Source organism: Candidozyma haemuli (genome assembly GCF_002926055.2).
Source record: "Candidozyma haemuli strain B11899 chromosome Unknown B_2014730914, whole genome shotgun sequence".
NCBI classification, from domain to species: Eukaryota; Fungi; Ascomycota; class Pichiomycetes; order Serinales; family Metschnikowiaceae; genus Candidozyma; species Candidozyma haemuli.
In genome coordinates this window covers 905,337-920,460 of record NW_020289902.1, presented here as the reverse complement: position 1 = coordinate 920,460, position 15,124 = coordinate 905,337, and the positions used below count along the sequence as shown (strand labels likewise).

Here is a 15,124-nt window from a genome sequence, read left to right as displayed (position 1 = left end):
TTGCAGTGTTTGTTGATGTTTTTTTTCAAAGTACGTACTACCCCAGTATTTATGTATGCGCGCGGTGTTGGGCTATTCACTTCTATGCTAATGAGATTAAAACGGGAGAAAGGCTCAGGTTCCCTTGAACTTGTCGAGTTCTGCACTGAGTCCCTCTGGCACTTCGATGGCGCCAGACTCCTCCACTGTCTTTGTGTTCTTGGTCTTTTCCTTTTGGAGCTTCTTCTGCTCCTTCTCTTCGGCCTCCTTCTTTTCGCTAGGCGTCATGATAAAGTCGTTGAAGTTGATCTTGGAGGAAACCTTGCTGTCTTCATCGAAGTCGGCGGTCTCGTTCCATTCCTTCAACTCCAATTCGTGCTCTCTCTCGATGGCGAACTTAACAGCCTCGAGGACATTGTCACACTGGTGCTTTGGCTTATACTTTGGTTCAGTGCCAGCCTGGTAGACACCAGTCTCGACAAGAATAGAGAACCACGAGTCATCGTGGGAGTTGGCGAATCTGATATCAGATTCTGGGGTGTCACCCACGAAGTAAACTGTAGATGCTGGAGGCAACTGCAAATGGATCTTGTCGTCCAAAGTCAATTCACCCAACTTGCCAATCGTCTTACCTTCTTCGTCATCGGAATCAGCATTCTCTTCGTCGGATTCGTAGTTACCAGAGTCCAACTTGGCCTGGTTGATGAATTCTTCACCATCGTCGTTGATCAAGATATCAGCCTGCAGAGCGTTAGGGTCGTTGACATTGAGCTTCTTCAAGTGCTCGTCCAACATACCTCTTCTCCACTTCTTCAACACCTTATTGGCAAACTTGAAGGTACCTGCCTGAGGCTTACCAAATCTATGGACCTTCAATTCAAGACCAGTGTGTTCTCTGTACAAGGCGGCGATGGACACTTGCAAAGCACCCATACCGTATCTGTTCAACTTGTAGTTGGTGGCCCAAATGAAATCAGAGTGGGCAAAGTAGATCTCTGGGCCCTCGTTGTACTTCTTGGACTCGGTACCCATGACACCGTTCTTGGATAAAAGCAATTCCAAGATGATTTGCTGGTCGGCAGCCCAGTTTCTGGAGTCTGCAAACACGAGAATGGCGTCGATCGACACCTTTGAAAAGTCCACATCGGTTCTGCAGCAGATCTTCTCTTCCTCGGTCAAATCGTGGTAAGGAGAAACAGCTGGGTTCCACTTCAAAATATCCAAAGGAGTGAAGACGTTGGTGAAACCATAAGATTCAGCCACGTTTCTGCAAACGTTACCGACACCACCGACAACCAAAACGTTCTTATAAAGCGGAACCAAGTCTCTCATAGGCGTGTGGCCCTGAATAATCTGTTCGACCTTGATCTCAGTCTCCAATCTCTTGGACAAGTCTTCAGCTCTCACCTTTTCAGGCTTACCGCCACCGTTGGTGACATAGATGGAAGGCACCTTGATATTGTACTTGTTGTCACCGTTCAACATTCTAATGGCGTCTTTGGCCACGGGGATCGTGTCTGGACCTCTCAATAGCACACCATCGATATCGAAACAAAAGGCATAGGAAGCGACTCTAGGATGGTCAATAATGGACTTCTTCTTACGCTTGATAATAGACGAGTTTCTCGACAACTTCGCCAAGGAGTCAACCTTCTTCAAATTAGCATTGCTGCCCTGTTTGCTCAAAGACGTCGAGGACGAGAGTTTCGTCAAACCAGTCTGCCACTGGTTCAAGTCAGAAAGCGACAACGACGACACTCTGTGTTTCCTGGACGCAGGAGTCAACAGGTCAATGCCATCGTTGTTGAGGTACGACTGGAAAGCAGGAGACGCAGATTCAGCAACGGCACTTTCGCCAGGGGAGTTGGGCATGATGTATTTAAAGTAAAGGGTAATTTATAGATGGAAGGTGGAAAACCGGGAGGGAAAGGCTGACGATTTATATACTCCGAGTGAGACAACTACGTAATTGTGTGCATTACCGCGGGGCATGCCGCGAGGAAAAAGTAGGGAGGAGCCACGCAAGACCGGGGGGTGTGTGCCGGAAAAGCGACCACCTGTGCCGGCGCCATGTAGCAACATTAGCGGGCCCCACCAGGCTGCAAAAGAGGTGGGAGGGTTGAAAGAGACCCTTTGTAGGATTTATAAAAGAAAAAAAAGGAGGAAAATGGCGTCTTTATATATTGGCCAGACGGGCAAGGAAATGTACGGGTCTACCTTTCTTCCCAAATAATAATTCCTCTTAGTCTCTTTAGTTCGGTTAGTCTGTGGCGCCGCAGAGAAGCCCAGAGAAACAAGCAACCAGAACCACGGCAAGGTTGCACGACAAAACAATAAGATCAAGACAATAGAGCGAGGGAGTGACAAGATGGTGCTTCTTGGGCATTTTCGAAAAGAAGGGCTGGCCAGACTTTCTGGGATCTCTGGAAGGTGGTGCCCCTCGAGTTAGAGGCGGGGCAGCACTGATAGTAGACATAAGAAAGTCCCAGGTGAATCTACATGGTTATACATAAAAAAGCATAAAAATCCGAACTTCGACTGCTTCCCCTGCTTCAGTACCACACGGCCACAGCTTTGTGCCGCAGAAACTGCGTCTTTTGCTGGAAACGTGGGAATCCCTGCTTAGCGCTTTTCGCAACCATTACTGATGTCTTAGGCATGTCTCAGGTGGCAGATCTTCCAGACACAGACAAGATGAAGGTTTTATATGGATATCTGAAGCCAGCGGAGCCGACAAAGCCGTTTACTGATCATCTTCTCCCTGTTCTTTTCCCCTTTCTTTCCTTTACAACACTATGGCCCTCAGCCATCAACACCGAGAAACAGCCAGCTTTGTGTAAGCTATCAATAAAAAACGCCCCATTGGCACCTTTTGTGGACCCTGCTTATACCTACTTCTGGCCGCCCCTCTTAACCTTTAGCAACTAGCAAATGGACCCTGGCATGGAACCCCGAGGCGTGGAAGCGCCATGGTACCTTACACTAAGAAAGCCTGTATGGCTATTTTGCAACCATAATGTCTCTGAACAAGGGAACCACTGAAACTGGGAATAACCTCAAACAACATGTATTTTCCCGATCTTTCCTTATTTCAGGATACCTCTCTTATCACTGTTATCAGGGAGGCCTGGTTTGGGCGGTTCTTCGCAATACACTTGGTTGCTAAATAAGGTATGTACGAAGCTTGCTACCAGGCGAAGCGCCTTATTGCGATATTTTTTTTTTTGTTGGGGGGTTTTTTACGTGACACCGTCTTGGCTTTTGGTAATTTTGCCGGCCTCGATTTCCCCTTGTGTTTACCTTTCGATCCATTCTCTTTTTCGTTTTGTCTGACCTTTTCTTTTTGTGTTTCGATGGTCTGGTCTGGTCCCACTGGTGTCTGGTGGTAAGACATCACCAGTATGTAGATGCACGGAGCGCTCAGACTAAACGAAGGTATGTCGTGTTTGACGTGGATTGTATGACGTCCATCGTTCGTGGTTGGGAGCAATGGAAGGGCCTTTCGAGTGACATGTCATGTTTTGCAGGGGACGTCGGCCCGTAGGTTGGTGCTGTGGGAGTTGTAGGATGGAGAGATTGTATGGTATGAGCTGGAGCAGTATGTGGTGTATGGGAAAGGCTTTTGGGTTCTTTGGGAGTATGCGTATATGATTAGACTTGAATTCGAGGTAAGCCTAGGAAGTGAATATTTGATGTGCTGGTGAAGTATATTTGTGAGAGGCTTACATTGGCCATGAAGCCACAGTAGAGATACGGCTACGTCGTTGTCGTTATACCAAACATAAAGGTAAGCACTAGATGGCTCTCGTTGAATGTGTAGTTCCTATTTCAATCGATTCTGAGCTACCCTAATATTAATGTAATGTTATGGATATGTATGGATGGTCATTTGCAGCCATTAACCTTCACTGGTGACCGACACCATACTATCAGTAGATCATCTGTTTTCCTTTCCAATGATATTTCATCTCATTACATTTCAGTTGTTAATTCCAAGTAACTTCGTCAACTAGCACTTGGCATACCCTATCAGTAGGTGTTGTAGAACTACCCTTTACACTATTCCCATCATTTGTAACCACAACCTCTCTGCTTCATTTCATTCGCTACTTTCTTCCCTTCCCTTCCCTTCCCTTCACCTATGTCCATACCTCCCGCCAACCCTCCATCCACTCACAATGGGCCCTGGCTAACGAGGCTCAGTACATTGTAACCTCCACTGAGCCCTCTTGAAGAATGCCCAGCGAAGAACTTAAAGGCAAATTCCATACAAACACACAGCCCAATTCTAGAAACAGCAAATTTACGTATGACTTGCTCTGGCGACTCACATTCTTCCATGATCTAGCAATTCCAGAACCTTCACTGACGCTCTACCACACGCATTTTGCACCCAACCAGTCCACCACACTTTGCCCTCCGAACGACTCTTCTTTATATCAAACGACGCCAAATCTCCTGAAATAAACACGTATTAGTAATTAACGTCAAAATCATCGACGCATTCCCATATTGTATGCTCCAGGCGTTGCCTACTTCTTTCGCACATATACCTATATATCATTGTTAACTACTATACATCAACAGAGATCAACATAGATCAACCCACCCACGTCCAAGAACCCCTTTCTGCCAACAAACTGCAAATACTCCTGGTGGAATACCCTGGTCGTGCTTAATGGAGTCTGACCAAAACATCTCCATCGACAAGCTCGAGGACCAGCTTATAGATAATCCAGATGCGTCTACTACCAAGCAGTTGAACGAGCTGTCGTATGACGAAACGTTCCAGAAGAAACTCAATGAACGTGCTGAACAGATTTTTGGCGCTTCGGGTGGAAGCGGCGATGGCGACAAGAGCTCAGGTAACTTCTACCTGTTGTTGGTCACCAAACCGTACTTGGAGTATGAATACCGAGACTACGACGAATTGGATACTGAACTCAACGACTGGTTTGTGTCTGCTGACTTTAAGCTCTTGGGATTGGACCATTTGGCCGAGAAAGCTGGGGATTTCTCGGTGGAGGACCTAGAACTGCTAGACAAAGCTCTTGATTCGCTTCTATACTTTGTTTTGGGCAGTTATAAGACTGGAGACGCGAGGGAAGAGCAGTTGAAACGTATCAAGGATAACTGTAAACGTGCTGTTGAGCAGGGCGTGCTTGATAAGGTTCTTGATGCTTTGTTGAAGGCTCTGGATGATACTATGGCTAAGAAAGACCTTCCCCAGGACTACCTACTTAAGCTTCTTACCATCACGTACTTTGTCGTGAACGTTGAGCTTTCTGAAGGGCCGAATACCAGGATTTATAAGTCGCTATCTGATGCTGACCTTCTAACAAAGCTCGTGAAGCTCGTGGAGGAATGGAAGATCAACCCCAGCAACCTGTTTCGTATCAGGAACGTCATTCTTCTCATATGGAAGCTTTTATTGCTAGAGTTTGGTGATACTAAACACCTTACAGACGTGAAAGATTACCTCAATAAGAAGCACGATATCAAGAGCAAAGCTGAAAGTTCCGATAATCGCTTGACATGCTCACCTCTCGAATATTATACGTTTCGTGAGGACTTACTAGATAAGTATCCTGTCTTTTCAAAGTTTGAGAAGAAGGGTAACGGATCCTACGAGCTTGTTGACGAAGGCGAACCTGCAAACGACGACGACCGTCACAAATTCATGGCTGCAAGTACTTCCAACTCTCTTTCAAACTTGCTTGAAATGCCTCGAACCAACAAATCCCACTCCGTTCTTAGCCAACTTCCAGTCAGTACACTTCATATATCCACTCCAGTGCCTTCTCCTCCAAGTACGCCATCTGACTTTATGTCTGGTGGAGAGAAGGTTCGAAAGCTGTACCATGTGAACCAGAGCATGCCTTTCATTTATCCAACTGGTTCCGAGGATGTCTTGCCAGCAGCCATTAAGGAAGCAAACGAGCTATTCGAGAATGCTGTTTACGAGAGTTTCTCTGTGAAGAGACTTTGGCAGGAACGTCAGCGATACATGGCACAAGAACGTGGAAACCTAGGCAACTACGAAGCAGATCTCTCAGAGGATGATAACCTAGAAGATGACGAATCTAACCCTTCTGCAGTGAGATCTCTCAATAGAGTGGAGCTGTTCTACAACAATGCACTTCCATACCTTCTGTCGCTCGCCAAAGTGATGATAGAAGTCGTTAAAGCATATAAGCATGATATAAGTCTTCGTGATGTGGAACAAGAGATTAATTCTGAGACGTCTCTTGCATTGCAGTTTTGTGACGGTCGTCGCTCGTCCTACAACACCATGAGGCACTATATGTTGAAACAACTAGAAGGAATACGGGCTAGAGAAATCACTCTCAAGGCGTCTACATCCATTATGGTACTTTTGATCAAATGGTTTAAGGTGAGTCACGTAATCAAAAGTCATTACTTCAACTCCATTTTGTTTGACGAGCAGTACTTGAATGTATTTGCAGATTTTATGGCAGACTCGTTGAACAACAGCGAGCTTCATGACTACGATGAAGTAACCAAATCATTTGCTCCTAATGAAGTGTTTGTTTCACAAAATAAGCTTATGAATCCAGAGATAAATGTTCCCCAGTTCGATTTCTTTAATATGTGCTCGGGGAACCAGGATAACAAGCAAAGAATCGAGCTCATTAACAAAACACCCGTATCAAAACTACCTTCCAGCATTGATGATGACAACCATAATGTTGTAAAGTTGACGCGGTACAATAAGAATTATTGTCATATTTTGACGAACCAATTGCAAATCGTCAACAAGCTCTTGATCAAGGGAGTTTCTCAGAGGATCTTTGCATTCATTGAAACCAAGCCAACTGACTTGATGAAGTTCATTCTCCTAAATTACATCAACGACAACTTCAAAATTCCAATCCTTAAGATATTCAAAAAGATCATACCTTTCCAAGGACGAAAATGGCGTGCCACGAATATGGAAGTCATCTCACAAGTCTTCCTCAACTTGAAGCTCACAATTAGAGATAACTGGCTCAGTGGAAGAGACCTCGAAAGCGATTTCAACAACTCCTTTGACCAAGAAGTCGCTCTCCGTTCTCTTCTCCAATTCTACAACGTGCGTAGGTACCCCGAAGAAATGAAGCAACTTGGGTACACAGTGTCTACAGAAAACCTCGGAACATCGTTTCTCGAGGAAGATCAATAAAGAAAAGAATAATGCATCTAAGTTCCAAAGTTCCAAGCTTCACTGTGGTCTCCCCATACTTAGCGAACCGTCGTGCGCGCTTCATAAAATTTTTTGGACATTGCTTACAGTGAGGAAGTACTGAAAACAGGTATAACATCAAATCATTTATTAAACCAAAATGGTCAAGTTAACCCAAGTCGACGACGAGACCGCCGCTGCCACCCAGGAGCCAAAGGATGTCTTTGACCACCACGAGAGTGACTCTGACTCTGAGTCTGACTTCGAAGATGACGACATTGAGAACGAGACCTTGTATGATAGAATCGTTGCCCTTAAGGATATTGTTCCTCCAGAACAGAGAGTGCAATTGTCCCAGATTGCGGACAAGGTGAAGAGCTACACTGCCTCTGGTATTTCCACATCTGGATCGTTGTTATGGGCTCTCACTTCCACCGGTTTGTTATTGGGATTCCCATTTTTCATTGCCCTCTTCTCTGAGATGCAACTCCAGGAAATGGAGAAGGGTGTTGCCATGCAGCAGTCCTCCCAAGACTTGATCGCTTCTGGCGCTGACCCTCTTGCCGCTGAGGGTTCTAAGGAACAGAAGTAAAATCCCACCATAACGGAAATTCAAACTGCATTTCATGAGCCATAAGGCAGTTGTCACGTTTTGATGACTTGTACATACAAATGAACTCACAGACTTCATCATAGTAAGTTTTATGTTTAATATCGCTATAAAATGTAGAGAGAGTGCAAAGACCATTAGATTTTCTTATGCTTGATGGTCAAAGCGTAAATGTCTAGGAACTGGGTGATTTCCACAATGATCTCGGAAATGAACATGGTGTGGATACCGACGGTCAAACCGGTACCACCCCAGACCACAGCTGGAAGCACCACAGATGGTCTGTAACCGTTTAATGTAATAAAGTAATGGGCCAAGAAGGTCTGCAAGATTGGGACGAGGGTGGGCACTTGGAAGAAGGGGAAATCTTGCAAAGTCAAGTGAGCCAAGATGATACGTCCCACGCAGAAGGCCATAGTACTGCCGGTGGAGAAAATCAAGGGGTAGCAGTAAGTAGAGGCAACGTCAGGGAAGCTCCAAAGGAAGAAACTCAAAAAGACGTAGTATGCAGCGAAAGGAAGCAATCCCTCCTTAGCGTTGGCAACCTCCTGCTCGGCAGTTTCTCTAGACAATCTAACATTGGTGAAGTACTTCTTAGCGACGTTGGCGGTGGCAGCAGCGACGTTAAAGTAGATACCAATGAAACCGAAACCAATAATCAAGTGGGAAACGTCAATAGCATAGGTGCTCAAGCCGAAACCCAATGAAGACAAGTCTAAATCAAACAAATGAGCCAGCCAAATATCTGGACCAATAAAGCCACTGAGAGCGTAGCAGAACACCAAAAGGATCATGCCCTCAACAGGACCACTGAAGCACGACAAGAACAACGTATGGGTATGGTAAGTTTCCCAAGTGGAAGTGTAAAAGTTGGCAAGCACGGAAAACTGTGCAAATAGCGTCTTGAGGCCGAGGCCAAACTGGAAGACAGAAGACGACACCACAATAAGCAAAGTCGTATTGATAGCATCAATTGAGTGGTCAAACAACTCACCCAAAGGACCCGACTGGCCGGTTCTTCTAGCATGGCATCCATCACACCCATCAAACGTCTGGTACATGAACAAGTTGAAAGCATGAACAAAGTACACCCAGCTAGGCGAAGGAGTGTCCAAGTACGGATCATAGTACAACACCAAAAGCACACTGACGATAATAAACACCAACCCCAACAACGTGATCAAGTTGGGAGCCATGCTCAACGGGAACAACGTGGTGAACCAGTTCCAGTACCTCTTGAGGATGTACTTGGAGACATACGAGTGATCTTCCGATGAGTACTTGTACAACTTCAAGTTTTCAAGCTTATTAGCCGGAGTGTAGACGCCCATGTTGAAATAAAAAAAGAAGATGTATAAAAAAATGTAATTAGCACGGCCCGCCTGGAATGTCCCTAGAAAATGTAGTTGGTATGGAAAAAGCTACGAGGGAAAAACATCTTCATGTGTATTATATGCTAGCGAGCACGTACAGCGCGAAAAAGGTTGTCTCCACGAGTTGCTCCATGAAGAAGGAGATAACGTAAGGAGGGAAAAATGTGTGGCAAGGGGGTGATTTTATGATTGATTTGGGGTTTTGGGGGCTGTTTGGGCTGATTTGTGGAAACGGATTGGGAGGTTTTGGAGGTCTAAGGGGTTTTGATTGGGGGTTGGTGAGTTTATGGTTTTTGGGTGAATGAGCACGTTGTATGGGGAAACTAGGCCGGTAGGTGTGGATGATAAGAATTTTGGGAATTGGGAGGGGGGCTTTTGGAAACTAAATGGGAGTTGGAGGAGGAGTTTGGAGGGTGGGTTTTTTGAAGTTTGAGGTGGAAGAATGGGAAGTTGGGGCTGTTCTTTGGTTGATTTGAGCTATATGTCTAGGACCATGGCTCGTTTAGCTATCTTATGTTATGTTTTGAAGGGGAGAACGATTTGGATTGGAAGGTAATTAATGGTTTTTTGGGCCCTGCTGGAATCAAAAAATAAGGAATAGGCTTGGGTTGGGCCCTAAATGTGATGACCGGTCTTTACTCTGTTGTCTGACCAACCAGCAGCGTCTATAACGTCTATTCGTCTATTTCCAACGTGAAGCTGAACTAGCCAGGGTACTGTTACCATGGAAAGTTTGATTTTTGCCAATAGCCAGACTGTTCGACCTTCACATTCAAAAGCCATCCAAGGTATTAATCATAGTCTGGTCGTTTAATCTGGCTGTTTAATTATCCAAGACATCTTCACCCATAAACTTCTACCTCCAAATGCCAACCAGAGCCGTCATACTTGTTCCTCCCCATCACTCTCCCCTCCGCCTCTCGTTCCTGTCAGATAACCCTCCGACAACAACCGTCCACGGCGCAAACCGGATAACACACAGCTTCTAGAGCCATACTGATGCTCAGGAAAACAGTTAACACTATAACGGTGGCTCTCTTTTTGATCGACATTTCACCTAATGGAAAGAAGTTCCCTACAAACCGTTTCCACTTTAATACCCGTTTCCAGCCGACCACTGTGGGTACCACACATGGAGCAGCCTTGTCACCAGACTGTCAATGCAGGTAGTACCCATCCACCCAGTTGATTAAGACCAAACAAGGTGAAGTTTTACAAAGAATAAAAAAGAACAAACACGGCCTTAGTGAAACTTTCAACCAACAGGTATCACCTTCAAATCACGTCTCGTACAGTGTTTTGTGTTACTTTGAAACCATAACCACTGTGCCTCAGTGGGTGCAAAATGATACAGCTGCGAAACACCACTGGCACCAGCACCAACCACCAAAGAATACCAAAACAAGAGCATAAAAGCAGAAGGGTTTTCTTTCTTCTTTATCAACACTCAACCCAATCACCATCTATTTCCTTCTGCTGTTGTTCCTCCTCCCCTTCAAGACTTCGGCCTTGGTGTAGTGCACATTGCGAAAACCACCATTTGATCTATTAACCTCACGCATATTCCTCAGATCCAGAGAAACATCCACCTTTCTTTCCACCCCCACACACCCCCTCCACTTACCTACCCCCCACGGTAACTTCTTTCCAACCTAGAACCATGTCTGACGTGGTAAATGTACGGGTGAAAGTGACGAACTTGTTGGACCAGTCAATCGTTGGCTTCATCCACTCGTTCAACCCGTCTCAGTCTGTCCTAGCATTAAAGATGGATCCGTCCAAGATCAGGATCATCAACACAGCATTTGTCAAGGCCGTGCAAGTGATGCAGCCGAATAAAAAAACCATAATAGCAGTCATAAACACCAGCATCCCAAGCTCTCGAAGGTTGATATCCGGAAGCTAGAGGCCGATTTGAACGAGTCGATTGCCCGGTATAAGCCTGTTGAGGAGACTGAAAAATCCACCACCTCCAGTGAAAAACCTGCCCATGAAAAACAACACACGCTGAAACATCATCAACTGCATCAGCCGAACCGACAACACCTGAAAAGGCGAGACTCGACTTCCCATGGTAATGCTAACGCCCTGACTATCTTCAATAGCTTGGTGTCGAAGTTTGGCAAGGAAAACGTGCAATGGCTCCCCAATGACTCGATCAACGTGTTTAAGGATGTGGTGATTGCCAAGCCATACACTTTGAATAAGATGGGAGGTAAAAGGTCGCCAAAGGCAGAAGAGGTGAGGAATGCATTGAGGGAGATCCTCTTAGATGTGGGCCCTGGCAAACGGGGTGGTTAATATACGCATAGCATGAAGAAATGTAGAGGGAGTGATGGAGGTGTGCCAATTGGCGTTGTAGAGATGGTTAGACGAGCCTAGGTGTATAGCATCGTCTATGTCAGAAATCGTACGACCGATGATCGTCACCTATGCGAGGTAGGGAGACACGACAAGTGGCTTCCGTTCTCTGTAAAGTTGTCGAGTTGCCGGTATCTTCGAGGTTAATTGAGTGATTGAAACCACTGGGGTGCCACTTTGACTTGGAAAGAAGACGATGTGAGATACCCAGAAGAACCACAGACAACTAAGGATTATGGCTCATTGGAATATCAACCAAAGCAGAAAAGAAGTGCTATTTCTTCTTAGACGGTACAATACACATGGCAATGTATTCCTCTAAACTACCCTTCACTAACTGGAAGTACATTCAACTACCACACCAACCCTACAAACGCCAAGAACCAAACAAACAAACAACCTCTCTACCAACCTCAAACCTCCTCGTTCCCCTTCTCTTTCCTCTCATTCTCTGGCTCTACTCGCCGGTAGTTCCAAAGCACCTCGGCAGCTTCGAACAACTTCACTGGGCCCTTCCACTTGGTTCCCCAGAACCCGTCCCACTCGTCCCACGTAACCTTCAAGTTCCCCGAAACGCCTTCACTTACAGGCCTCTTTCTTCTCGAGATCGTCTCGAAGTACGGGCTGAACCAGCAGTAGCAGCGCACCACACTGGTCTCTATCAGCATCTTGACAAGCGAAACACCTGCCAAGGGAACAGAAACCTTAAGGTAACAAGGCGAGTTGGATTTATTGTCAAGCGGCATTTCCAATAATTTGACCAAATTCAGACCTTCATATTTGTAGAACACTAGGCTCAGACGCCAGAGGAACCGGTGAGGCTTATAGAACACCACCGTTCCAATTTCCAGGTCATTCGCCAGCAAATACCCGTTTCGAAGGGGTGATTCAACTTGAAGGTACGTTCTCCAATAACTTAAAAACCGAAGCTGGGAGTCAATGGATACGCCAGGGCCAAACATCTTACGCATCCGCTGTGCAGTGAATTTTGCAACCATTTCTTCCACCGTCACCAAGATCCCCAGTTTCTGGGCTTCGTACATGAGAAATCCACAGCAAACGGTGCCTGACCGGCCCTTCCCTTCCTTACAATGAATAAGCGCCACATGGTATGGCGACTTGGTAAGGAAACTGTGTATTTCACCCACTACCTGGTCCATAAGCTCTAAGGTAGGAACTTGATGGTCAGGGAAGGGTCTGTAGGAGCAATGGGGCCCAACTACGGCGTTGAAGGCGTAACCGGGGCCTTCGCCTCGAAGGTTCCACACATGCCAATTGCCTCTGCCATGGGCTTTATCGAGATGGGCCACAACATGTGCTATATTATCACGAAACACTGCCTTGGTAGAGGTATCAGTTGGCCCAGCGGCAACAATTAGACGAGGCGTGATATAGGCGAGATCTAGAGTCGCCGTGGAACTCTTGAAGGTTCGTTTCGGGGTGGCTACAACAGCCTTGATGAAATGGACCATTCTTCTACAGTGGTTGCAAAAAAAGCTCCCCAGCTTTTGCGATACAGTGTGCATTGGCAGTGGACCCGCCAGTATATACAGAAACACAACGTCGGGCATCAACACCAACTTTAACGGAGAGCCTGGGCAGAATGCAACAGGAGAATCTCCTCCATCTTCTTGGTCAAGGTAGGATCGGCCTTGATCCTCAACTGCATCTTCGTAGCTTCGGCAAAGGACGTGGCCAGCACCTTCTCTTCAAAGGTACGAGACAAGCGAGATGCCTCTTCAAACATAGGAATAGCCTCCTCGGCCTTATCACGACTCAACTTCACCTGGGCGTAGCCAATGAGGGCGGCCTCGCTCTTTGGGTCAACCTCAACGGCCTTCTCGAACAAGGCAGCGGCTTCTCCCTTGTCATCCAAACCGTCTCTCTGCAACAACATGGCCTTGTTGATCAATGGGGTGGCGCCAATACCGACACCAGCCAAGTCTCTCTGTAAACGGATGGCAATGTCGTATTGTTTGATGGCAGCCTGGGTTTCGTTTCTGTCGGCGAGGATCTCACCGTAGTAGTTCAAGACTTCTGGAGAAGTTGGGAATCTGAGCTTGGCCTCGTCGAACAACTTGATAGCGTCCTCATACTGGCCCTTCTTGTAGACAACACAAGCTTGCTGGATGTAGGCGAAAAGGTTGTCTGGGTTCAATTCCTTAGCCTTGATGAAGTACAGCTCGGCTTCATCGTATTTACCCAAAAGGTAGTGAAGCTGGCCGTATTGGTATGGGGAGTCAGCGTTCTTAGGATCGAGCTGCAGAGCCTTCTCGAAGTCGGCAGCCAGGTCGGCAATAGAACCCTCGTCGGAGGTTATAAGGGCTCTAACAACGTAAGTACGAGCACGAGGCTTCAAGTCAAAGGCCTTCTTGATGTACTCCTTGACGTGGTCCTTGTCGCCCTTCAAGAAAGAGACAATGGTGGCATATTCGTAAGCAATAGTGGCCTTGGTGGCACTGGCAGAGTCAGCGGTAACGTTTTCGTCTTCGTAGCCAGCAACGACCTTGGCAACGTAATTGTCGAGCTCATCGTATTTATCAGCACGCTTAGAGAAGATAGCGTCAATAAGTTCCCACAAGAACTTGTCAGCGCCAGTAGACTCTTCAGAAATACCCTCTGGGTTAGTTTCATGGACAAAAGCGCCAAAGAAAGAAGCCAAAGTGCCAGCAGAAGGCAAGGAAGGAGAGTGGTTCTCCATCTGGGCAGTGACAACCTTGATAGACTGTTTCTGCAACACCTTCTCCAAACGCTGTTCAACAGACTTAGAGTTGAAAGCACCGTAAACGGTCAACGCAGTCAAGTCAAACATGGCATCCGGGTAGTTACCCAATTCCTCGTAGGAAGTGGCACGACGCAAGATACATTTCGTGTAGTCAGGCTTAAGCTTGATGGCCTCAGTAGCATCGTTGATCACCGCCTCGTGGTTGCCCAAAGACGAGTAACAAGCAGATCTGTTCGAGTAGAACACAGGGTCGAGCTTGACCTTCAAAGCGGCCGAGTAGAACGCAATGGCAGCCTCAAACTCACTGTTCTTATACTTGGAGTTACCTGCGTTCTTCAAAGCAAGTGCCCACTCCTCCTTCTGTTCCTCGGACAACTTCTCCACGTCCTCGTCGCCAAAAGCTGGCTCGCCAGCCTCGTTCACTGGGAATGGAGCATCGGTCAAGTCCAAGTCAGCTGGCTTAGCAGCAGCCTCTGGAGAAGCAGCAGCGTCCTTGGCGCCCTTGGACTTCTTCTTCTTGTTTTTCTTGCTCTTCTTCTGTCCACTAGCATCCTTTTCAATGCCACCCTCTACCTGCTGCTGGGCATAGTAGAGATAAGCACCCACGGCACCGGCACTGGCAAGCACCGTGAGGGCAATGGCGGCCTTGTTTCTAGCGAAAAAGCTTGATTCAGCCATTATTCGATGATGATCACACCTGGGTCTTTTTAGGGATGGAACACGCTACGAGTGTGGGCGATGTTCGCTGGGAGGGAAGTGATGGGTAAAAAAAGACTGGTGGGTGTTGTTTGATCCAGTTGGTTAATAGATTTTTTTTCTCGGTACAGTTTTTTTTTTTCAGTTTGTCTTGCGAATGAGAATTCGAGATAATACAGAGAGAGCGCAACCGGTGC

General features: G+C 46.5%; 7 protein-coding genes across 7 annotated transcripts; 3 read left to right on the top strand and 4 right to left on the bottom strand. All coding sequences in view use genetic code 12, as the record gives it.

Annotated features, from left to right (window-relative positions):
• Positions 1-114: 114 nt before the first annotated feature.
• CXQ85_001242 (uncharacterized protein) lies at positions 115-1,851 on the bottom strand (the record flags this gene model as incomplete). Its single annotated transcript, XM_025484959.1, has 1 exon — positions 115-1,851. The coding sequence occupies one exon, from the start codon at positions 1,849-1,851 to the stop codon at positions 115-117; it is 1,737 nt and encodes a 578-aa protein (XP_025339890.1).
• A 2,806-nt stretch (positions 1,852-4,657) lies between these two features.
• CXQ85_001241 (uncharacterized protein) lies at positions 4,658-7,162 on the top strand (the record flags this gene model as incomplete). The annotated part of the gene is made up of 1 exon (XM_025484958.1): positions 4,658-7,162. The coding sequence occupies one exon, from the start codon at positions 4,658-4,660 to the stop codon at positions 7,160-7,162; it is 2,505 nt and encodes an 834-aa protein (XP_025339889.1).
• A 160-nt stretch (positions 7,163-7,322) lies between these two features.
• Positions 7,323-7,754, top strand: TOM22 (Tom22p; the record flags this gene model as incomplete). The annotated part of the gene is made up of 1 exon (XM_025484957.1): positions 7,323-7,754. The coding sequence occupies one exon, from the start codon at positions 7,323-7,325 to the stop codon at positions 7,752-7,754; it is 432 nt and encodes a 143-aa protein (XP_025339888.1).
• A 155-nt stretch (positions 7,755-7,909) lies between these two features.
• On the bottom strand, positions 7,910-9,103 carry CXQ85_001239 (bifunctional diacylglycerol cholinephosphotransferase/ethanolaminephosphotransferase; the record flags this gene model as incomplete). The annotated part of the gene is made up of 1 exon (XM_025484956.1): positions 7,910-9,103. The coding sequence occupies one exon, from the start codon at positions 9,101-9,103 to the stop codon at positions 7,910-7,912; it is 1,194 nt and encodes a 397-aa protein (XP_025339887.1).
• Positions 9,104-10,805: 1,702 nt separating this feature from the next.
• Positions 10,806-11,446, top strand: CXQ85_001238 (uncharacterized protein; the record flags this gene model as incomplete). The annotated part of the gene is made up of 2 exons (XM_025484955.1): positions 10,806-10,967; positions 11,015-11,446. The coding sequence occupies 2 exons, from the start codon at positions 10,806-10,808 to the stop codon at positions 11,444-11,446; spliced, it is 594 nt and encodes a 197-aa protein (XP_025339886.1).
• Positions 11,447-11,919: 473 nt separating this feature from the next.
• Positions 11,920-12,978, bottom strand: TEP1 (putative phosphatidylinositol-3,4,5-trisphosphate 3-phosphatase; the record flags this gene model as incomplete). Its single annotated transcript, XM_025484954.1, has 1 exon — positions 11,920-12,978. One exon carries the CDS (start codon positions 12,976-12,978, stop codon positions 11,920-11,922), a length of 1,059 nt encoding a protein of 352 aa, XP_025339885.1.
• Positions 12,979-13,088: 110 nt separating this feature from the next.
• TOM70 (protein channel) lies at positions 13,089-14,909 on the bottom strand (the record flags this gene model as incomplete). The annotated part of the gene is made up of 1 exon (XM_025484953.1): positions 13,089-14,909. The coding sequence occupies one exon, from the start codon at positions 14,907-14,909 to the stop codon at positions 13,089-13,091; it is 1,821 nt and encodes a 606-aa protein (XP_025339884.1).
• Positions 14,910-15,124: the final 215 nt, after the last annotated feature.